The sequence below is a fragment of the Anabrus simplex genome, chromosome 14 (assembly GCF_040414725.1).
Source record: "Anabrus simplex isolate iqAnaSimp1 chromosome 14, ASM4041472v1, whole genome shotgun sequence".
NCBI classification, from domain to species: Eukaryota; Metazoa; Arthropoda; class Insecta; order Orthoptera; family Tettigoniidae; genus Anabrus; species Anabrus simplex.
Genome location: NC_090278.1, coordinates 77176776 through 77202321, shown reverse-complemented (window position 1 = coordinate 77202321; position 25546 = coordinate 77176776). Strand labels below are relative to the sequence as shown.

Below are 25546 nucleotides of genomic sequence, written 5' to 3'. Positions count from 1 at the left end.
CATTCTCTGAACATGACCGGCCCACCTAATTCTTCCCTGCTTAATTTTAGTAACAATATCTGGCTGGCCAAACAGTCCTTGCAGCTCTACATTTGTCTTTATTCTCCACCCATCCTGCTCTCTTACTGCTCCAAATATCTTTCTCAATATCTTCCTTTCCCACCGTAACAGCCACTGTTCTCCTCTGGAGGTCATCACCCAGCATTCTGATCCATACATAACTATTGGTCTTAGTACTGTTGTGCATATTTTAATTTTTGTATTCCTGCTGACATTCCTGGATTTAAACATATTTTGCAAGGCATAAAAGCATCGGTTTCCACTTGTTATCCTCTCCTGTATTTCCACGGAGGTTTTATTGTCCTCTGTTATTATAGAGCCTAGATATTTGAAAGATGTGACTCTTTGATATTCCTTCCCATTTAATTAAGAATAATCACAGAGAACATAAAAATATTTCTGTACTTTATTAAGAAATTAACAACAGTCTACAAAAATACAACGAGAGAAGATGGAGATGATGGTAAATAAACAATCTTCAGTCTTCTTTATGAAGTTGTGAGTCTTCAGAACATTTTTGCTTGTATGACTGGAAAGGAAAAACATGGATTCAATTAGACACCATAAGAATAACGATAAGAAGGTAATAATAATAATAATAATAATAATAATAATAATAATAATAATAATAATAATAATAATAATAATAATAATAATAATAATAATAATAATATGATGTTTAACATCACTTCAGTTCGTAGGGGAGAGAGGGGCAATGGGACGCACCCCTTTAAATTCCCTCCCAAGGTAGCAAGCATTCTGTAATCTGCTTCAATCTAATGGGGAGTCACCATAACGTTGATGTGAGCAGAATGTCAGCCTGAGTTGCGTATGTTTCTTGTGTTGTGCAGAAATATTGGTTTTGTTACATCACCTTACATCAGAAGAGTTGCATTTATATTAAGGTACGTACTAAACTGTCCACTTTTTTCTCGAAAGTGTTCAGTTTTCTTAATGTGAAATGCGATATCTTGTGATACACATGTGATTTCCATTTTTCCTTCATCGGTTATAAAATGGCAGGACGGAAGGTGTGAAGGTGTCTAGACGCGCTCTGCGTCACATTACCCCGTCTGTTCTCACCTTCTTCAGTTGGCTAGGCGATTTTACGGCATGGCGATGATTGAACTACGTTGTGTTGCCTACGAATTTGCGGTCAGGAACAATCTTTCTAACAATTTTAACAACTCTACTAAATCAGCTGGCCAGCAAGGACTGGGCGCAAGTTTTCTTGACAAGAAACCCAGAACTCAGTCTGCGGAAACACGAAGCAAGTAGCGTAAGCAGAATTTTATCATTTAATAAAGCAAAAGTTGACAGACTTTATCATAATCCCTTGACTTTCAGAGATAAACGTAAGTTTCCTACGTCACGTATTTATAACGTTGACGAAACCAGCATTTCGACCGTCCAGAAGCCCGCAAAGGTCAAAAGCAAGTAGGGACGGCGACCAGCTTACTGTACGTTTCGCCATGAATTCTTCTTCTTCTTTTCTAGCCTATTTCAATCCACTGCTGGATATAGGCCTCTTCCATATGCTTCCATCGTCTTCGGTCTTGAGCCACTTGGAACCAGCGAGTTCCAGCCAACAGCTTTGTCGTCGAGCCATCTCTTCTGGGGTCTTCCAATGCCTCTCTTGTGTCCCCATGGTCTCCAGTGAACAATCCTAGAGGTCCACCTGTTGTAGTCTTGTCGAGCTACGTGTCCTACCTATTGCCATTTTAGTCTTGCTACTCTCTCTAGATGTCTGTTACATTAGTTCTTCTCCTGATGTCCTCTGAACGGATCTTATCCCTAAGGCTGATCCATAGTATCTTTCGCTCCATGGCTTGTTGTGTTCGCTGAAGCTCGCGAGCACTTTCCTTCGTCAGAGTCATCGTTTCCAGACCGTAAGTAGCAACTGGCAGCACGCACGTGTTATAAACCTTGGTCTTCAGGTTAATTGGAACATCCTTGTTGGTGAGGATGAATCTTCGTTTTCGGAATACTGTCCAACTCATACCTATTCTGCGAGGAATTTCTGCACGTTGGTTGTCTTTTCCAAGTTTTATCTTGTGTCCAAGATAGATGTACTCATCGACAGCTTCTATATATTGGTTTCCCATTTTAAGTGGTTGACTGTCTGGGCTTAGTATTTTTGTTTTATTAATGTTAATTTCCAAACCAATCTTAGCAGAAGCAGTTTTTAATTCTTGGACAATGCTTTCTAGCTCATCTAGATTTTCAATTATGAGCACAATGTCATCGGCAAAACGCTGGTGGTTCAGTATAACCCGTTGATTTTTATTCCTTTATTATCACAATGAAGGGTTTTGAATACATCTTCCAAGACAAGGGTAAACAGCTTTGGAGAGATTGTGTCACCTTGTCCAACTCCTTTGCCAACTGGGATTTTATTGGTGATGAGGTCTTCGTCCACTCTGACTACCATTGTTGCTTGATCATAAATGTTTTCCAGGAGCTTTATATATCTTGAGTTTATCATGGCATTTTGAAGTGCCTTCATGATTGCCCAAATCTGCGGGTAATTATATACCACCCATGTTTACACTGTGTATCCTGGTGTGGGGATGTCCACCGCAATAACACGTGGAGGCCCTCCAGGAAGCATTTACGTGTGCTCCAAGTCAGGATAAATGAATGAGGACTTGTTTCTGACGTGGCTCAAGTATTTCGCTGCACACACGCAGTCATCAGTAAAAAATCCAACTCCTCTTTTTGAGTCACACGTCACTTTCCTGCAAGGAAAACGGAATTGTTGGCGTATCAATCCCTCTCCTATCCCTACCAGGGCATTAATATTTTGTGCCAAAACACAAAGGTCTAGGCCTAAGCAGCACTCCGAAATTTTGACAGCCACACCCAGAAAGTTAGTATTAGAGGAGTTGGATAAGAAGAGGAAGAAACGATTATACATATTACCATTAATGCTTTCACGGCCCGTACTTATAGACATGATACTGTATAGGCTTTTGGGCTCATGCCGTGTCAAGAAAATAAGGTGAAATTCTTAACGTTTCGCAGAGAACTGTGCTCTGCGTCCTCAGAAGAAATCTGGACTGTCCACGAGAAAGGCTTCTTAAACAATGACACTTTGAATTTGGACGTTAAAATAGAAGTGGAAATGGTACGTTCATTCGCCACCAGATGGCCCCCAGGATGTGGCACAACGCTAGCGTTCGAAGCGGAAGCTGACCGAACCATCACAATCAGTCTAAGCGGTTAAAATAACGTTCAAGCTATCAGCTTGCATTGGGAGGACAGTGGGTTCGAGCACCATTGTCGGAAGCCCTCAAGATGGTTTTCCGTGCTTTCCCATTTTCACATCATGCAAATGCTAAGGTTGTGCCTTAATTAAGGTCACGGCCGCTTCCTTCTGGCTCCTACCCCTTTCCATTCCCATCGTCGCCATAAGACCTAAAAATAATTAAGAGACGTCAGAAAGCTGGAATTTTTCCGAGAGAAGAGGTTTCTGAATCTAATGACACAGTTTCCTATATATAACCACTCTTAAATACCTACTAATGGCGCATTATTGAACCAGCAACTTTTAGCATTACTTATCTCTATCACCTAAGCCGCACGTACAACGTCCCGTCAACCAAGCTAGCCAGAAATAATGACAGATTGTTTTGTAGCTCTAAAGGGAAATAATGTATGCAAAATTTAGTCGCAAACGAATTCAGTAAGCAGCACTGATTACAGCGGCATATTGTCTCACCTCTGCTGCCATTTTTCGGAGATGTTCCGCTGTCCTTTGATCCATGTTCTGCACCATCTTATGCAGGAAACCATCAGCGTTTTGCAGCAACAGGTATGGGTGATCAAATTCCTATAACAGAATAAAATGATAGTTTTATTCATTCAGAGCTTATATTTAACACATCAAAATAATAAACATCTCCTTCTAACTTTCCCATTATTCTAATACAGCATCTAGGTTTTAGTTTTGATCCACGCCCAGCGATCCCTTCCTAATCCATTCATTCCTCTTATTTCTTTATCTAATTTCGTGCAAATCCGTTCGACACAATGACAGATAGCAAATAAACTGGCAGAGAGCAGTTAGTGTTGAAGCCGGAAGCGTGCGGACGCCGCCATCTTACGTCACTACACTGTTTCAATGCATAAATGTAAAATCTTCTTCTTCTTTTTCCTTCCGCTTTTTCCCACACGTGTGGGGTCGCGCGTGCGATCTGCGTCACACATGTGGATTTGGCCCTGTTTTACGACCGGATGCCCTTCCTGACGTCAACCCTATATAGAGGGATATAATCACTATTGTGTGTTTCTGTGGTGGTTGGTAGTGTGGTATGTTGTCTGAATATGACGAGGAGAGTGTCGGGATGTACATATAAATCCAGTCCCCGAGCCAGAAGAATTAATCAGAAGTGATTAAAATGCCCGACCCGGCCGGGAATCGAACCCGGGACCCTCTGATCCGAAGGAAAGTACGCTGACCATTCAGCCAAAGAGTCGGACAATGCTTAAATGTAAATTCGTAGCCGAAATACGAATATTGGACGGGAAATAATAAATAACATATCGAAATTATAATAATGAAAATCGACAGCCTGTTTTCCAGTCAATGACCGGGTCTGGGATGGAATAAATGAAGCCCCCATCTTGCGGCGAGGATAGGAATTGTGCCGGCTGCTGAAGCCTGTCGCACTCCTCTGGGGCAATGATTAATGACTAACAGATGAAATGAAATTATATTGGAGAGTGTTCCTGGAATGAAAGAGGACTTGAAAAACCAGAATACCAGGGGAAGAAGCTGTCCCGCCTCCACTTTGTCCAGTACAAATCTCAATTGGAGTGGCCGGGATTTAAACTACGGAACCCAGCGGTGAAAGGCCGACGCGCTGCCGTCTGAGCCACGGAGGCTCTAGAAATTATTATAATAATACTGATTATTTAGGTCCGGTAAGGGAAGTTTAGGAATTCTGTAGTTGGCACAATTGCGAGCTCCACGAACATACAGACAGGCTCTCTGATTATGCTAGGGAAAAGGTATTTTTCTATGACCATATAGTAAGACTGCCTCCCAAAATAATGACCAATCGTCAGTTCATCTTCTGGCAGAAAGGTACCCGCCTCGACAGAAGAGAGAAAGGAGTTACACTGGCGGAAAATGCGAGGGCACTGGCCAACAGTTGAACAAGCGTGGTCCAAACTAGGCCCATTCGAAACCATAAGAAGAAGAATACTGATTAGTAAGGCGTATTATGGCTTTTATTACGAGAGAAGTAAACGCCCCGATTGCACAGCCGAAGAGAGCTTTCTCAAAAATGAAATCTCTACCAACACCTAAGACTCTCTTCATAGAGGTACGAAAACACTTCTTGAAAAGTTTTGTATGGAGTTTTGTAAGTCATTCTGGCTGGTGCACCACTCTGTTTGAAGGGAAAATGGAAGGTAGAAGGAGCAAAGGAAGACCTAGAGTGCGATTTATCGACAACATTAAAGGCTAGCACACCTATTGTCACTTGAAGCCTCTGGCCAGAGAACGGAAAACCTTGGAAGATACGCATTTTACCCACCAACGTTAGGGTTGAGGAGAAGAAGAAGAAGAAGGTGGCCTTTATCTTAATGTTTAGAAACAATAAATGAAACTCAATGCTATATCAAGGAGGACTGTACCTCTACGTCAAAGGAATATAACATACAGCCGCAGCATCTTTGGCGATCAAGGCCTACGGTAACGACTAATGTGACGTCTCTTACGTCACACATTCTGTTACGTCACGTTACACACATTTTCGAATGACCTGCAGCCGTAAGACATATGTATGCTCTTAAGCCATGTATTCTCTGTAAAATACATCTCATAAGGAGACCTTCGGGTAGAAGGGTCTCGTACTTGTTTCATACTTCTAGTAGGTTTACTTCTCGAATAATAATATTCCAAAGGCACTGGACCAGATATTTAGGCATTATCCAGAAAATCAATTTCACAAATTTCAAGTGCCTTATATCAACTAAACATTAGCAAAGTCACAAACGAACACGTGGCTCAATGGGTAGCTCCAGAGGCTTGTATTTAGGGCATTGCTGGTTCACAGTGTTCATTTCCTTTTTTTCTCGTTCAGATCATTGTAATTATTTTATTTAGTTCAAGCCTAGTAGAATCAGTGAAATTATAAATGACGAACAACATGGTTGCAGTAAAGTTACGAACTTTCTCCTCAGAATCTGCAGTGATGACAATGTCATCTACATACCTTAAATTAAATAATTACACCAACGAGATCCCCACGCTGCGAGACATTTAGTCGTTTATCCAACTACGGCACCAGTATAGTGTTTCGTCTTTCTAAACTAGTTCAATATGGTTGATTTCACTCACCATAACACATCCGCTGTCCAGGACCAGCACCCTGTCGGAGTCCATGATAGTGTTCAGTCTGTGGGCGATGGTCAGGACCGTGCAGTCCTTGAATTTCAGCCGAATAGTGCTCTGGATCAGAGCATCAGTCCTAGGAACAAAGAAGAACACTAAAATGATTTATTCTTTCATAAATTTATTTTATTTAATCTGTTTACCCTCCGCGGTTGGTTTTGCACTCAGGACTCTCAGCGAGGGGTCCTACCTCTACCAACTCAAGGACAGTGTCCTGGAGCGTGAGATATTTGGTTGGGGGATGGACTGTGGAGGAGGACCAGTACCTCTCCCAGGCGGTCTCACCTGCTATGCTGAACTGGGTGCCTTGTGGGAGGGTGGGAAGATTGGATGGGCGAGGAAAAGGGAAGGACTACTACTACTAAAATGTACGACTCGTTGGCGGAATGGTCAGCGTACTAGCCTTCGGTTGAGAGTGTCCCGAGTTCGATTCCCGGTCGGGTCGGGGATTTTAACCTTCATTGGTTAATTCCAATGGCTCGGGCTAGGTGTTTGTGCTGTCTCCAACATCCCTGCAACTCACACACAACACTATCCTCCACCACAATAACACGCAGTTATCTACACATGGCAGATGCCGCCCAACCTAATCGGAGGGTCTGCCTAAAAAGGGCTGCATCCGGCTAGAAATAGCCACACGAAATTAAATAAATTAAACTACTAAAATGTTTTCATTCTTCCCCTGAAGGGGGAGGCGGGCCTCTTAGACGGTGACGCCGTCTCTCAGGCCGGGGGATTTGTTACGGTGAAGGAGATGCTCGGAGAAGGTGAGGGGTTGGGCGACCGTGGCCTATACTACGAACTGTCCCGGCATTCGCCTTAGTGCAGGAGAATGGAAAACCACGGAGAACCATCCTCAGGACAGCCGGCGGGTGGGACCAGGCGTGAAGTCCGGCACTGTGCTCCAGGCCCGTCTCCCGAATGCAGAGGCGTAGAGCCACGGTAGAGCCATGGCCAACTTTCCTCTGCTCGGTTGGCCGGTCAGAGTACAGAACTGTTGGACCACGGACAAGCCGTGGCCTCTTAAGGGACCAAACCCAAGGGCCGAAACCCACTCTGCATCCACCGACCCCGTTTATTACCCGGTGAATATCATAATAGAACACGGAAGAACGCTCCTTAGTGACGAGAGAACTGAAAATGAAATCTGCGTGAAAATACATGGACAAATAGAGGAATAAGTGAAAAAATCACACCAATAAATAAAAATTGGCGGTAGGCTGTCCTTAGGGTTTTGAGAGTTTCGTAGACTTGCTTGTTAGAACTAAAAGACAAATATTATGTGGATAATAAATGTAATTCAATAGGACGTGGTACACTGATCACGATGTATTCACAACGACAGCTAACCTCCAACTGAACGCGCGAGTTAACTCAGCCCCATCTTATAAGAGAGTATGCGTGGAATGTTATATTTACCTCAAATTTTGCCTTACTTTGAAGCGCTATTTCATGAAAATTACGGTAAGTTTCAGATTTTTTAAAATATTATTTTTTAATTTCAATAGGAAGCCTCTTTTATCTGTCAATTGTGAGATTAAAGATAACCGTTAGTTAAATACTTGCCTCTTTTATCTGTCAGTTGTGAGATTAAAGATAACCGTTAATTAAATACTTGCCTCTTTTATCTGTCAATTGAGAGATTAAAGATAACCGTTAGTTAAATACTTGCCTCTTTTATCTGTCAATTGAGGGATTAAAGATAACCGTTAAATACTCTCCTCTTTTATCTGTCAATTGTAAGATTATAGATAACCGTAAGTTAAATAATTGCCTCTTTTATCTGTCAATTGTGAGATTAAAGATAACCGTAAGTTAAATACTCGCCTCTTTTAGCTGTCAATTGTGAAGTTAAAAATAACCGTAAGTTAAATACTCGCCTCTTTTATATGTCAATTGTGAGATTAAAGATAACCGTAAGTTAAATACTCGCCTCTTTTACCTGTCAATTGTGAAATTAAAGATAACCGTAAGTTAAATACTCGCCTCTTTTATATGTCAATTTTGAGATTAAAGATAATCGTTCGTCACCATAAGACCTATCTGTGTCGGTGTGACGTAAAGCCTCTAGCAAAAAAAAAAAAGATAATCGTAAGTTAAATACTCGCCTCTTTTATATGTCAATTGTGAGATTGAAGATAATCGTAAGTTAAATACTCGCCTCTTTTATATGTCAATTGTGAGATTAAAGATAACCGTAAGTTAAATACTCGCCTCTTTTATATGTCAATTGTGAGATTAAAGATAATCGTAAGTTAAATACTCGCCTCCTTTATATATCAATTGTGAGATTAAAGATAATCGTAAGTTAAATACTCGCCTCTTTTATATGTCAATTGTGAGATTAAAGATAACCGTAAGTTAAATACTCGCCTCTTTTATATGTCAATTGTGAGATTAAAGATAACCGTAAGTTAAATACTCGCCTCTTTTATCTGTCAGTTTTGAGATTAAAGATAACCGTAAGTTAAATACTCGCCTCTTTTACGTGTCAATTATGAGATTAAAGATAATCGTAAGTTAAATACTCGCCCCTTTTATCTGTCAATTGTGAGATTAAAGATAATCGTAAGTTAAATACTCGCCTCTTTTATATGTCAATTGTGAGATTAAAGATAATCGTAAGTTAAATACTCGACCCTTTTATCTGTCAATTGTGAGATTAAAGATAATCGTAAGTTAAATACTCGCCCCTTTTATCTGTCAATTGTGAGATTAAAGATAATCGTAAGTTAAATACTCGCCTCTTTTAACTGTCAATTGTGAGATTAAAGATAACCGTAAGTTAAATACTCGCCCCTTTTATCTGTCAGTTGTGAGATTTAAGATGATCGTAAGTTAAATACTCTGGGCAATAGACGCGTTCTACCGAAACACTAAAAGCGTCTTTAAGTTTTCTTTCCATGTACCCGTTGTTGAGGAGCCGAAGTCTACGTTAAAACATCGAGAAGGAATTTCCAAGCAGATCTTACGCCACCAGCACAGAGGAGTGTAATACGTTCAGGGGTAGTTTGGTATCATAATAGGACACTTGACCTAATATCTGATTCGAAGTTGATGATTATGATGTAGTCTCCAGTAAGATCTATGCACGGCACCTACTCACCTTGGATCTACATTGGCTGTAGCTTCGTCCATTACCAAGATTTTGTTCTTCCTGAGAAGCACCCTCGCCAAGCACAGCAGCTGGCGTTGACCTGCACTGAAGTTGGAACCACCCTCGTTGACCACGAAGTTAAGACTCGGGACGGAATCTCTTAGTTCAACCTGCACAAAACAGAGTTTGAATAAGAAGTGATCTGACAGAAACAAAACAAGGTTCAGTAAAAATCAGCGCACAAGTTTGCGAGATATGGAGCTCTGCCAGGTCGGATCATTTATGCCACTTCTCCATCTTATCCTCTCCTTCCATCATTCCTCTTCATCATTTTGTCCCTTCTTTGTTTCTTCTCCTTGCACTCCTCTTTATCCACCTTGTTCTAGGTCATCCTCTCACTCCCTTTCTCTCAAACTTTATCTCCATCATCTATTTTGTATTATTTTCTCCTCCGTCTTTACATGTCCAGACTACCTTAGTTTACTCCTATCAATTCTCTCATTTAGGTTCCCCATTCCGACCTACTTCCTCGGATCTTTGTTTCTCAATCTGTCTTTCCTATCATACTTCTGAGGTATTTCATTTCAATGACTTGAGTTCTACTCTCCTCCCTACTTGTTACTGTCCGGGTCTCAGCCACATGATTCAATCTGAGTGTGTAATACATTTTGTACATTATCTCTTTACACTTCCTTGCTTCTTCCTTATTCCAGAAAAGGTTCCTTACACTGTCTACCATCCTCTGGCTAATCTTCATGTCCAGCCTTGTATTCTGTACTAATTCACTCCATACGTATTTGAAACTGTCCACCAATTTTCACGTTGCCTCTCTCTTGTCTTTCTCTTCTTGATACCACGATGGTCTTCCTTTCCTCTGTGCTAATTCTCATACTTCTCACTTTTCTCGTTCACTACATAAATATGATCTTGTACTTCTTTGCTGTTTGTTACCCAGACCACAATATCATCTAGATATAGTAATAACTTCATCTCCCATATGCTTCCTTCGTCTCCTTCACAATTTCGTCCATAACCATTAGAAACAATGTATTTATTGTCTTTAACAGAGCACAGCTCAATCACATGAAACTACAGTCAATTTCATACACTCAAATACAAACGATTCTCAAAGAAAACACATAAATAGGAAATGAAATAAATCCATTTAACTGCAAAATATATAAAACAGAAACACTTGAACATTAAACAAAGTTGTTTTACTGTTATAAAAATACAATGCAAACTATTTATTATAATGTACAGTGTCATATAGATACTAGCGAAAATGTATGTAATTTGTTCTTGTAATTCTTTCTGATCGCCCATCAAAATGTGACTTTTATTTCATTCTGTGCAGAGTCGACAGTCATCTCTGGATTGAGTAATTAAGTAAATTCAAAATGTCGTATAAATGTTAATATTATTACTTATTTGTTAATATTGAATGTGGTAGATTTTAAAAATATACTTTCAATACAATGCTAATATAAACAGCGGAAAGTTTTTGAAGATCTAGAAAATGTTACAAAAAATTTTGAACTCATATTTATTGTCATATTTTAATACTATTTACCGTCATAAATGCTTATATATTTCTAACATTTTTAGGTCATGAACATCTGGGCCCTGCTAATAACAATTTAAAATGTTCATTCATTGCACGCCATAATTTTTGTCCACCTAGAATAATTACGTAGTCGAGTCATTAAGTTCGTGGACTGGCCGTCTAGTGCCGCTGTGGTGCACTATACCACATCATGTTGCCGTGGTAGTTCTTCGGTAGTCCCAGCGAGAGACAATTGCGTGCTTGCAGTGTAAGTAGAACTACGGTCTCTGTTGTGAAGGATAGTTGAATGTCAGAGGCGAAACTTGAGAATGTCGTAGTTTTGATCATCGGGAAAGTGTCAAGTTCTACCAAAAATTAGGCAAAACCGCTAGCGAAACGTTTAAGATTGTCTAGTCGAATTCACCCGGACCACCATGACAGGAAAACGTCGTGAATAGGCAAGTCAAAAGACTGTGATCCTTAAACTGTTAGCGCCAGTCCACGAAGATATTGACTGTGATACATAGGTGTACAAAGTGTTGCCTGCACTGTAGGCGCCAGTCCACGAACATGGTGACCGTGGTACACAGATGTACACTGTGTTGCCTGCACTGTAGGTGCCAGTCCACGAACATGGTGACTGTAGTACATAGATGTACAGTGTGTTGCCTGCACTATAGGCGCCAGTCCATGAGCACACTGACTGTAGTACATAGGTGTTGCCTGCACTGTAGGCGCCAGTCGTCAAAACATATTGACTGTAGTACATAGGTATACACTGTCCGCCTCCGTAGCGTAACGGTTAGTGTTATTAGCTGCCGTCCTCGGGGGCCCGGGTTCGATTCCCGGTACTGCCAGAAATTTAAAACTGGCAGGAGGGCTGGTACGTGATTGAAATGGTACATGCAGCTCACCTCCAATGGGGGGTGTGCCCGAAAAGAGCTGCACCACCTCAGGATGAGGATACGAGTTCATAGGTATACACTGTCTTTCCTGCACAGTAGGCGCCAGTCCACGAACTTATTGACTGTAGTACATAGGCGTACACTGTGTTGCCTACACTGGAGGCGCCGGTACACCAATTTAATGACTCTACTACATATATCTATCCAAATTCATCATCATCAGTCGGTTTAGTCATTGCTGAGCGTCGTGACCTCATTTCTTCACTTCATTAGTTAACTACATCCTCAACGAGATTTTTCCATCCTGAGCGGTCTCCTCTCTTCTTAAGATATTGTGAAGAGGTAGACCGGTGATCTTCTTTGCTTGGTCTAAACATCTACTTGTTGTTCCGCCTCTTGGTCTGGTACCTTGAATTTTGCATTGCAGAATAGTCTTTTCTAAATTGTCACCTTATCTCCTCAAAATGTGTCCCAGGAACTGGATGTAACTTTTATTAACGCGGGAAGATACACGTTTTGTGATGCTCAGTTCTTCTATAATGGAGGCATTTCTTCTTCTTTCAAATTATGATGGCAAAAATAGAGATTTTCAGCTACTTTACTGTGGTCTGCACGGACATGTGCCCTTTTAACGGAAAACGACCTCGAGAAAAACCAATATATGCGTATCTCATGCAAATCCAGCAAGATACAGGAATGGCAAACTACAACAAATGAAAGGGCTGAAATGACCGTATAGTTTGGCATCATTTTGTGACAACAGACCAGTCAGTGAACCAAATATTCCATGATGATGGTGATGATGATGATGAGGAGGATGTCTCATCGCAATCTAGGGATGTGGATATCCAACGGGTACGTATATCACTTGTAAAAGGCTACTTTATTTCCCTGTTTTCGAACTGAGCGTTGTGATGTTTGATTAATCTCGTTAATTCAAAGCCTGGACGTTTAATCGGATATCTTCATTTTCAAACGCAAAAGTATAAAAATTGCTGATAACTTAACAATGTTATTGATAATTAAGTCCCAGTAACTAATTTGACGGTTTCAGAGACGCCGGAAGTTTGTCCCGCAGGAAGATTTATCGTGTCCGTTAATGTAACCGACACGAGATTGATGTATTTGAACACGTTCGAATACCACCAAACTGAGCCAGGATTGAACTTGCCAAGTTGGGGTCAGAAGGTCAGTGCTCCAACCGTCTGAGTCACACAGCCCGGCTAAAAGTTGTTAATAATAATAATAATAATAATAATAATAATAATAATAATAATAATAATAATAATAATAATAATAATAATAATAATAATAATAATACCGGGTGAGTTGGCCGAGTGGTTAGGGGCGTGCGGCTGTGAGCATGCATCCGCGAGATAGTGGGTTCGAATCCCTGAAAATGGTTTTCCGTGGTTTCCCATTTTCACACCAGGCAAATGCTGGGGCTGTACTTTAATTAAAGCCACGGCCGCTTCCTTCCAACTCCTAGGCCTTTCCTACCCTTCGGCTCCATAGCTTCATGGTTAGCGTGTTGGACTTTGGTCACAAGGATCCCGGGTTCGATTCCCGGCACGGTCGGGAATTTTAACCATCCTTGGTTAATTTCGCCGGCACGGGGGCTGGGTGTATATGTCGTCTTCATCATCATTCCATCCTCATCACGACGCGCAGGTCGCCTACGGGTGTCAAATCAAAAGACCTGCACCTGGCCAGCCGAGCTTGTCCTCAGACACTCCCGGCACTAAAAGCCATACGCCAGTTCATTTTCCTACCCCATCGTCACCATAAGGCCTATTTGTGTCGGTGCGACGTAAAGCCACGAGCAAATAATAATAATAATAATAATAATAATAATAATAATAATAATAATAATAATAATAATAATAATAATAATAATAATAATAATAATAATAATAATAAGTGCCTCCGTGGCTCAGACGGCAGCGCGTCGGCCTCTCACCGCTGGATACCGTGGTTCGAATCCCGGTCACTCCATGTGAGATTTGTGCTGGACAAAGCGGAGGCGGGACAGGTTTTTCTCCGGGTACTCCGGTTTTCCCTGTCATCTTTCATTCCAGCACCACTCTCCATTCTCATTTCATAGCATCTATCGGTCATTAATAAATCACTTTGGGAGTGGCGACCCCATCGTACTAATAGCCTATATGTGCTTCATTCATTCCATCCCTGACCCGGTCAATGACTGGAAAACAGGTTGTAGGTTTTCAATAATAATAATAATAATAATAATAATAATAATAATAATAATAATAATAATAATAATAATAATAATAATAATAATAATAATAATGGCCGATGACATAGATGTTAGGCCCCTTTAAACAACAAGAATCAGCATCAGCATCACCAATAAATAATAATAATAATAATAATAATAATAATAATAATAATAATAATAATAATAACAATAACAATAACGCAGAACAAAGAAAAATGTCTTGAAAAATGTTAATGTAACAAATCAAAGCGCGCTCACAATGACCAAATAATTACGCAAAATTGAAAATGTCCTAAAAATAAAAAATGACTACGTTCAGGATTTGTGTAAGTTAGCAATATGACGGACTGAGTGGCTCGACGGTTGAGGTGCTGGCTTTCTGACCTCAACTTGGCAGGATCGATCCTGGTTCAGTCCGGTGGTATTTCAAGGTGCTCCAACACGTCAACCTCGCGTCGGTAGATTTACTGGCAGGTAAAAGAACTCCCACGGACTAAATTTTGGCACCTCAGCGTCTCCGAAAATAGTAAAAATGTAGTTAGTGAGACGAAAATCCAATAACGTTATCATTAAGTTAGCATGGTGCATCAGTTAGAAGCAAAATTCGCATCCATTTTATATCGAACTGCGAGCTGTTCTGCTTACCTGAGCTAGTGCCTCCCACAACTCTGCGTCTGGTATTTTCCCTGTGGGGTCTAGGTTGACCCTGAGAGGCGCCGAGAAGACAACAGGATTCTGCGGGATTATGGAGATCTTCTCCCGCAGATCTTTCAAGGAGAGGCGTCCAGTATCCGTCCCGTCTATCATGATGGTTCCTCTGGTGGAGATCAATCTGAAGAGTGCGTTCACCATGGAGGTTTTACCGGCCCCTGTCCGACCAACAATACCCACCTGTAACACACAGAGACCAGACATAAAGCACCGTATCTGTATACTGTACGTAAAACTGAATGTTTGTTTGTTTGTCCTTTATAAACTCAAAAAATACTGGACAGACTTCACTGAAAATTTCACAATTCGTTGTTATTATTCCTGAGAGTGTTTTTATATAATATGAAAAACAAAGGCTTGGTTTATTCAATCTCAGTTAAAAGAACACTAACACGCTGTTTGTTAACATTACATTTAAAAAAATTAGCAGCATGTTAAGATTCTTGCGTTCATCCAAACATTTCCTGGCAACTGTTAGGTAACACGGTGTTAACTCTCACAAGAGTCACGATTAGTGAGAATCTAGAAGGCAGTGGAAGAACCATACACTTTGTGAGCGCGCTTCGATGCGCTTTTGTTTGAATACAGTTGTGAAGTCAACATTTATTTGAAAATTTTGTTTTCACAGTGAATTTTCTGTTGCTCAATATGAAGAAAAACGAGAAGAGAATGCGTGCTTCAAATTTCTCTTATTTTGGAAATTATTTCCAAGTATATAACAAGTGTTCTCCCTGGGACCATTTTAATGGGCGCAGCGCCCTGCCCCCTTTTTTTTTACAGATGATTCAGATTTCCCATCTCTACTAGAATCCTCACGGCACTCCACAGCAAACGAGCGGTAAGACCCGGTGTTACATGATGATGAACGAGGAGCAGAACGTTCGTGTTACCTGTCTGATATTATCGTTAATGATCTGAGGGGAATGAACTGAAATTTGAACATATTAGTTTTTACGTAGTATTTCCTGCCCGGCGGCTGGTGAAAATTTCTGGGGAAACACTGAATTACCTATTATAGAAAGTAACCAAACTAACAGAGCCGTGTTGAAAGTTAAAAGTGACGTTTGGCAGTGAATTCAATCTATACATTGACGTTAATCAACGCACGATCAAGCAACTGAAACAACAGTATGAGAATCATCTCTTCTGTTTGTGACTCTTTCTATACAAGGCCTATCATATTCCAAATATTCAAGATAAACAAGTTCTGCTTCTAATGCACCTGCCATATTTTGAGCTAACAGAGCATTTAACTGCTTGAACATGGGCAGTTAATTTAACTGACAGTTTAACGGATTGTTAGTCTTAAACATTGTTGATTTAATGATGATGATGCTTGTTGTTTAAAGGGGCCTAACATCTATGTCATCGGCTCCTAATGGTACAATGGAATGACAAATAAAAAGTCCAAAATCCTCCACTGACCAGAATTCAAAACGTGAGGACGAAGAATGAATAGATGGATATGAATTTAAAACGATCAGTGGAACCGACTCACAGTGCCTCACATGCACAGAAGATGGCGTAGAACAAAGTATAACTGACCAAGGGACTGCTTCTAAAGTGCAATACTGCATGGATGATGCTTGTGGTCGAAAGGAGTCCAAAATCCAAGTCATCGGCCCCTCACAATGGTACTTATCGCTAGAAAAGTAGAACCATGCTATTTGGCATGTAGCGGTACTAATCAAGAGTAGCGTAGACTCGCGGTATTCCACACATTATGGTACTACTCACAGGTAATTAAATTCACACATGTATTACAGACCAACGCTGTTTCGCACATTGCGGTGCCATTTACAGGCAACGCAAACCTGTGGTGTTCGTCACATAAGGGTACTAACCACAGGTACTTGTACTATCCCGTGGTGTTCCTTATACAGTGGGTACTAATCATAGGCAAGCCAGAACCATGGGTTCCGTCATCCCATGGTGTCGCTCATATAGTGCTACTAATCACAAACCTATTTGGTACCCAACATTGTGGTACTACGCGCAAGTAAAAGCGACCCATGGTGTTCCTCGCATGGCGGTACTAATCACAAGGAGTTTCATGGTTGTAATATAATCATCCTTTGGTCACCCCTTTTAGTCACCTCTTACGACAGGCAGGGGATACCGTGGGTGTATTCTTCGTCTTGCGTCCCCCACCCACACGGGGGTCGTGTGTTTGGTCCGCGAGAGCTGTTTTATTTCGCTCAAGTCCGCCGGCAAGCCTGTTAGGACCCCCCTATCCGCCACCTGGGACGCGCCACGTGGGAGTATCACCTCTCCCCCTGCTACGCCAGCGTAGTTAAATTCTTTTAACAGGCAGTTAAATGTTAACTGAGGTTGAATAAACCGGCCCTAATTTTATTATTCTCTCTGATTATTCGTGTTTACAGAGGAGTTCGACCAGCCAGAGATGATTTCTAATAAACAGAGTGAAATGTACTTGCAATACTGTAAAATGTCATTTTCCACACTCTTCTGAGTTTTGGAAGATGTAAATTTTGTTATAGTATGGAATAAATGAAGTTTACCTTCTCGCCAGGCTTTATTGTGAGATTTAAGTTCCGCAGCACCAACGGTCCGGTACTGGTGTAGCTGACGTCAACATTCTCCATCTCCAAGCCTCCTAATGCCGGCCACCCTCCAGGAGGTCGCTGACCTGGAAATTAAAATGAGAACAAACGAATTGTAGAGCTTAGATTATCTCATGTAAATTCGATCGACACTACCTCAAATAATAAAGATAGTTGCTCTAATTTTGTATATACATTTTTTTAGGTATAAAATATTTGAGTAATTGTTGATGGACAATAATTTATTATTTTTGCCTGCGGTCTGCTGTTCGGTGAAGCTGGTAATTTAATGTGAGCTTTGAAATCCTAATCATAACCGCGACGCCTGTACTTTTTCGTGAAAACTGAATACTTTTCGGAACAAAATATCGCATACATTGTTTAGTATTAGAACTACGAGCACCTTGATAAGATGCCGGAATGAAAAACCTTGCAACCTGTTTTCCAATCATTGACTGGGTCAGGGATGGAAAGAATGAGGCCCCCATCTTGCGACGAGGTTAGGAATTGTACCGGGTGCCAACGCCTGCCTCACTCCTCTGGGACAATGATTAATGACTGACACATGAAATGAAATGATACCGGAGAGTGTTTCTGGAATGAAATATGACAGGGAAAACTGGAGTACCCGGAGCAATACCTGCACCGCCTCTGCTTTGTCCAGCACAAATCTTATATATTGAGTGACCGGGATTTGAACCACGGGACCCAGCGGCGAGAGGACGACGCGCTGACACCTCAGCCACGGAGGCTTAAGATGCCGGAATAATAATAATAATAATAATAATAATAATAATAATAATAATAATAATAATAATAATAATAATAATAATAATAATAATAATAATAATAATAAAGTGTCCTACAAGTGTTGGCCCGGGAAGTTAAACAGACAACAGCTTAGAACACATCATGCCTAGACTCAGCTGAAAACCCTAAGTTCGCTAACCCATGCTCTCTCAAGTCAGGCGCCCCTTTTAGTTGCCTCTTTCAGCAGTATTTCATAAGATGACGAGATCCTATTGCCTGAAAGTGTCAGAGGTCGTAGCGCGTAGCTAGAAGTGGACTGCGCATGGCGGCCATCTTGCGCAGTAGCCCCTCGGCCAGCTCCCAGGAGTTAGTCCCATAAGAGCCCGTGTATAGCGGCCATCTTGCGCATTAGCCCCTGGCCTAGTTCTGTCTTTTTCTCACCGTAGATCATGGGAGACTAGTGAAGAAAACGAGGGCTATTGGACAAGACAAAGGAGTGGTTGAAAATTCTAGAAAATAATACTCAAAGAATTAGAATATGTGACATGGTAGTGATGAAGACTGGTACCCGTCAAGGCGGTATTATTGGACCTATGTTTTCTTATATATATATATATGATACGAGTAAAGAACTGAAATTTCGAATCAAGTTTTTTGCGGGTAATGTTGTTATACTGCGTATAGGAATGAATAAGTTACAAGATTGTGAGCGATTGCTGGGTGACCTAGACAAAGTTGTGAGGTGGACAGTATATTGGTGGGCCGGATGAAAAGTCAGGAAAAGTCCTCTCAGTTATTAAAACTGTATTGAGGTAATGAAAGTTCCTTATGGGGATCATTGTAAGTACCTAGGTGTTAATATAAGGAAAAATCTTCATTGGAGTAATTACATAAACATGATTGTAAATAAAGGGTACAGATCTCTGCACATGGTTCTGAGGGTGTTTACGGTAAGGATGTAAAGGAGAGGGCATATAAGTCTCTGGTAAGACCCCAACTGGAGTGTGGTTCCTGTGTATCGGACCCTCACCAAGATTATTCTATTCAAGATCCAAAGAAAAGTAGCTCGATTTGTTCTGGGCGATTTCCGACAAAAGAGTAGCGTTACGAAAATGTTGCAAAGTTTGGGCTGGGAAGACTTGGGAGAAAGGAGACGAGCTGCTCGACTAAGTGGGATGTGCCGAGCTATCAGTGGATAGATGGGGTGGAATGACATCAGTAGACGAATAAGTTTGAGTGGTGTCTTTAAAAGTAGAAACGATCAAAATATGAAGATAAAGTTGGAATTCAAGAGGAGAAATTGGGGCAAATATTCGTTTATAGGAAGGGAAGTTAGGGAGTGGAATAATTTACCAAGGGAGATGTTCAGTAAATTTTTAAGTTCTCTGAAATTACTTATCTACAGGGAATCTGCCACTTGGGAGACAGTAAAAACAACAACGAGCAAGTGGTACGCGGTTTGTACCTATCAGCTTGCATTCGGGAGATAGTGGGGATGTCGGCCGCTTCCTCCCCACTCCTAGCCCTAATCCTAATCACCTTATGGATTATTATAAAATTCTAGAAAAAGGAAACAGTTCGATAATATATTAATAAATTGGTATGAACGGCATAAAACATGGAGTGAATGATGCCTTTTTGTAGTGAAGAAGTTACCTATTGCCTTTCTGAGAACTACTGTCGTAGAGGCATTTGGTTAATAAGCTTGTTTGAACTGCTCATCTTGGAAATACCCGTCTGCCCTCCTGAGGAAGAAAGTTCCGTTCACGGTTATCTAGCTGAGGATCTACGCCTTGAAATGCCTGAACGGTTGTATGTTGCCCTCTGGTGTTTATGGAATCGTTCGCTCGTACTGAGATAATGGCAAGTGTAGTTAAGTTTAAGGGTGTGAAGTTGACGTCAGACCTCCAGTTCAGTTCGTTGTACGATTTAGACACGTGATCTGTGTATTTTCATAAGTTACGGATAAACCTAACAGGGAAATTTTGTGCGAGTTGTAGTTGTAAAGTCATTTCCATATGGTAATAATAATTTCGTGTGGCTATTTCTAGCCGAGTGCAGCCCTTGTAAGGCAGACCCTCCGATGAGGGTGGGCGGCATCTGCCATTTGAAGGTAACTGCGTGTTAGTGTGGTGGAGGATAGTGTTATGTGTGGTGTGTGAGTTGCAGGGATGTTGGGGACAGCACAAACACCCAGCCCCGGACCATTAGAATTAACCAATTAAGGTTAAAATCCCCGACCCGGCCGGGAATCGAACCCGGGACCCTCTGAACCGAAGGCCAGTACGCTGACCATTCGGCCAACGAGTCGGACATTTCCATATGGTAATCAAATGTTGGTAAAATGAGTGCCTCTGCTAGTATTTTCTTTAACTTAAATATCTCAGTGGGCAGCGTCTGCTGTATATAGTAAAATGCATGCTGTTATGGTGGAGAATAATGTGGTTGGTGAGAATCGCAAGGATGTTAGGGAACAACAGAAATATCGAGTCCCCGAGCGAAGAGATTATGATTAAAATCTCACGATTTTTCAGGGATTCGAACGTGATGCACCGAGACCCGAAGACTGTAACAGATGCGGTGTTAGAAATACTCACCAGCTCCAGGCTCGCTCCCGGGTTCCCGTTCCAGTTCCGAATACTGCACCAGTCGTTCAACAGACACCATCAGGTTAGCGACGGTCGTGGAGAACATCACCCCCATACTCACCATCCCCAACAACACCAAGATCTGTGAGAGTGCAAGCCCCACGCTACCGGATGGCATTTCTGGAACACAAGAACAAGGTTCATGAGCTAGAAAACTTAAGATTCATACGAATTTGGTGGAGTTTTGTCGAAATATGTACCTGATCTTGTTATATTTTGTTATGTTTGTTATATTTTATTATGAAAGTTTACGTTCGTTAAATAGTCTGTTGACAGTGCAAGTGAAATTTGCTCAGTGTAGCTGTATCTTGTGCTTAATAAATAAATAAATAAATAAATAAATAAATAAATAAATAAATAAATAAATAAATAAATAAATAAATAAATAAATAAATAAATAAATAAATAAATAAATAAATAAATAAATAAATAAATAAATAAATAAATAAATAAATAAATAAATAAATAAATAAATAAATAAATAAATAAATAAATAAATAAATAAATAAATAAATAAATAAATAAATAAATAAATAAATAAATAAATAAATAAATAAATAAATAAATAAATAAATAAATAAATAAATAAATAAATAAATAAATAAATAAATAAATAAATAAATAAATAAATAAATAAATAAATAAATAAATAAATAAATAAATAAATAAATAAATAAATAAATAAATAAATAAATAAATAAATAAATAAATAAATAAATAAATAAATAAATAAATAAATAAATAAATAAATAAATAAATAAATAAATAAATAAATAAATAAATAAATAAATAAATAAATAAATAAATAAATAAATAAATAAATAAATAAATAAATAAATAAATAAATAAATAAATAAATAAATAAATAAATAAATAAATAAATAAATAAATAAATAAATAAATAAATAAATAAATTAGATATAGATTTACTAGAATTTACAGACCAGATTCCATATCTCTTGTTTTCCTAGCCTTTTATTAAATAATTGTAAAGCGTTTGGAAATGTACTGAACGTCTCCCTTGGTAAATCATTCCAATCCCTAATTCCTCCTCCTATAAATGAATATTTGCCCCAATTTATCCTCTTGAATTCCAGCTTTATCTTCATATTGTGATCTTCCCTACTTTTAAATACACCGCTCAGAATACAATCTCTCGACCGACAGCCCGAACATACCCCTTAGCCGAGCAGCTCGTCTCCTTTCTCCCAAGTCTTCCCAGCCCAAGCTTCGCAACATTTTCGTAAGGCTACTCTTTTGTCGGAAATCGCACAGAACATATCAAGCTGCTTTTCTTAGCATTTTTTCCAGTTCTTGAATCAAGTAGGCCTTCAAATTTCTTTTGAAAGGACAGAATTTGTGACTTGCAAAAAAACAAACACCAAATTTCATGGAGACAACATATGACAAAATTAAATGAATATAACTATTTAAATATCTTGTTGAAACAATTCACGAAAATGGACTCTAAACAAAAGCCAATAAAATTAGTGAACGAAATCAAAGATTTTTTTTTTTTTTTACAATTTGTTTTACGTCACACCGACACAGATAGGTCTTATGGCGACGATGGGATAGGAAAGACCTAGGAGTTGGAAGGAAGCGGCCGTGGTCTTAATTAAGGTACAACCCCGGCATTTGCCTGGTGTGAAAATGGGAAACCACGGAAAACAGGGCTGCCGACAGTGGGACTCGAACCCACTATCTCCCGATTACTGGATACTGGCCGCACTTAAGCGACTGCAGCTATCGAGCTCGGTAAATCAAAGATTTACGTAAGATGTCAGTTAAAGCAGCGGTACAACTCTTCAATATTAAAGATGTGCCTGTAATCACCTATGGTCTACAACTCGTCTGGGAATACCTAAACATTAATAGTCTACGACGAATAGAGAAAGTCAAAGCTGCATACTTAAAGAGAGCTCTGGGGCTTTTGAAATATACACTGTCTCGACTTGTGTATGTTCTGATGAAGAAAGTTTTCCTGATCGAAGAGCTACGCTTCAAGATGTCACTACCATCCACGACAAATTCCGATCGACTACTTACAGAAATGAAGCAGAAAAAAGAAGACTTTTGGTTAGAGTTCTATGCAACGGATGCTATGACAACGCGGGGAGGGATGGAAGCGAACTACGAATTAAGACATATTGTGACTAGATTGGCTGTTCATGGTTTTCACTTTAAGATTTGCAGAATCAAAGTATTTCATGAACCTGAATTCGGATGCACATGTAAATTGTGCGATCGTGAATGTGATAGATACCACGTCTTAACATGTCCTAATAGAGGGAAATCGTTGATTAAGTTCTGTTCAGAAGAATGAGACCTATGTGGCTTGGAAATGTTAAAATTAATGTACTTACTTACATGGCCATTTGGCTGTAATGAAACTGTTATTAAAACATGGAAACTGCATATCGACTAACAGACAAAAATGTATATCCAAGCACACAAAACTAAGGCAATAGAATACAGTCATTAAACCAGAATGTCTTTATGGATCAGAAACGCTAATTTTGAATATGAAAGCAGACATTGAAAACAATGAGAAAAAGGAACGCAAAATCAAACGAAAAATTCTAGGACCAAAACACGTCGAGGAACAATACCGACTCAGAGGCAGACAGGAAATCAAACAATAAAATATTCATAGTTATATTGGAACACGCAGGTTAAGATTCTATAGATATATTATAAGAGTGCACACAGACAGACTTACTGTACAAAACAAATAGTCGAATTCTATGAAAACACGAATAAAGCCAAAACTGACACAATGAAATGGATCGGAGAAATCAAAACCTGATCTGAAAACAGGCAGGAATTGTATCAGCAGATGTATAAAACAGAGTATTCACATCCAAAATTCACAAATGGCAAATTGACTGGAACAAACCTGGTCTGAAGACAGAAAGGAAGCCCACAGTAAAAGAATGAAAATAATATGCGCCGGAAAGGAAGGAAAACGCACGCCTTTAAGTTCTTTGCGTAGTCCTAATGGGCTTATTCGCACATATAATAATAATAATAATAATAATAATAATAATAATAATAATAATAATAATAATAATAATAATAATCCATCAAAAGAGATCCAACGAGGAGGTCTACAGCAAAATAGAGAAAATTACTGACACAATCAGAAAAAGACGGGCACGATTTTACGGTCATCTGAAAAAAAATGGACGGAAGAAAGTTAACTAAAGAAATCTTTCACTTTTTTGATTCAAACCCCAAAACCACAATTCCCTGGTTTAGAAATACCAAAGAAGACCTGCAAATGCTACATATCTCAGCTGAAGACGCCCTTAACAGAGATCTCTTCCGCAAGAAAAAATTGACGAACGGGCTAAACCGAGACGAGCAACCGAAGAGAAGACACGGTGCCCCTTGGACAGAGGAGCGTAAGCAGGCCCACTCACAAAGAATGAGGGAAATTTGCGCTCTAAAGAAGGCCAAGTTCAGTGTCAAATGCAGCAAGACTTAACGTGGTCCTTGATGGCCCCAGCGAATAATAATAATAATAATAATAATAATAATAATAATAATAATAATAATAATAATAATAATAATAATAATAATAATAATAATAATAATCCGTTCCAGAACTAAGCAAGTCAGAAGTTCTTTCGGAAACTTTCGACAAACCGTGACCTTTCCATTACACTAGGGACACAACTACTCCGGTGGTACGTTCCCAGCATCCTACTATAGGGCGTTGAGGCTTGGAGACTGAGACCATGTACAAGAGATGGAAGCGTACGAAGGATGCTAAAGATACCTTCGACAGCTAAAATTATGCACCGCATGAGAGAAAAGTAAAAACAAACCAATTTTCCCTTTGCGAAAATCAAATGATCATAAATATGTCTCCCGGTCAAAGCCATCCATCCATACTTTACATCACTTTCTTCACGTTTGCTAGGTAACATTATCTGGCCATCCATCCATACCTTACATCACAGCCTGCACGGTTGCTAGGTAACATTGTCTGACCATCCATCCATACCTTACATTATATCCTGCGCGGTTGCTAGGTAACATTGTCTGACCATCCATCCATACTTGACATCACAGCCTGCACGGTTGCTAGGTAACATTGTCTGGCCATCCATCCATACTTGACATCACAGCCTGCACGGTTGCTAGGTAACATTGTCTGGCCATCCATCCATACTTGACATCACAGCCTGCACGGTTGCTAGGTAACATTGTCTGACCATCCATCCATACCTTACATCACATTCTGCACGGTTGCTAGGTAACATTGTCTGGCCATCCATCCATAACTTACATCACAGCCTGCACGGTTGCTAGGTAACATTGTCTGGCCATCCATCCATACCTTACATCAGAGCCTGCACGGTTGCTAGGTAACATTGTCTGACCATCCATCCATAACTTACATCACAGCCTGCACGGTTGCTAGGTAACATTGTCTGGCCATCCATCCATACCTTACATTACAGCCTGCACGGTTGCTAGGTAACATTGTCTGACCATCCATCCATAACTTACATCACAGCCTGCACGGTTGCTAGGTAACATTGTCTGACCATCCATCCATACCTTACATCAGAGCCAGCACAGTTACTAGGTAACATTGTCTGACCATCCATC

General features: G+C 40.0%; 1 protein-coding gene across 3 annotated transcripts in view; it reads right to left on the bottom strand.

Moving 5' to 3' along the window:
* Window positions 1–449: 449 nt before the first annotated feature.
* The window catches only part of LOC136885259 (ATP-binding cassette sub-family C member 4), a 100072-nt gene continuing 74975 nt past the window's right edge, over window positions 450–25546 (bottom strand). For all 3 annotated transcript variants that reach the window (XM_067157737.2, XM_067157738.2, XM_067157739.2), the window contains 7 exons: window positions 20873–21043; window positions 17484–17611; window positions 14896–15141; window positions 9570–9730; window positions 6410–6539; window positions 3782–3892; window positions 450–589 (listed from right to left, as the gene is read on the bottom strand). In XM_067157737.2, the coding sequence (XP_067013838.2) occupies window positions 539–589; window positions 3782–3892; window positions 6410–6539; window positions 9570–9730; window positions 14896–15141; window positions 17484–17611; window positions 20873–21043 (998 nt within the window). In that variant the 3' untranslated portion in view covers window positions 450–538. The remainder of the gene's footprint in view (window positions 590–3781; window positions 3893–6409; window positions 6540–9569; window positions 9731–14895; window positions 15142–17483; window positions 17612–20872; window positions 21044–25546) is intronic.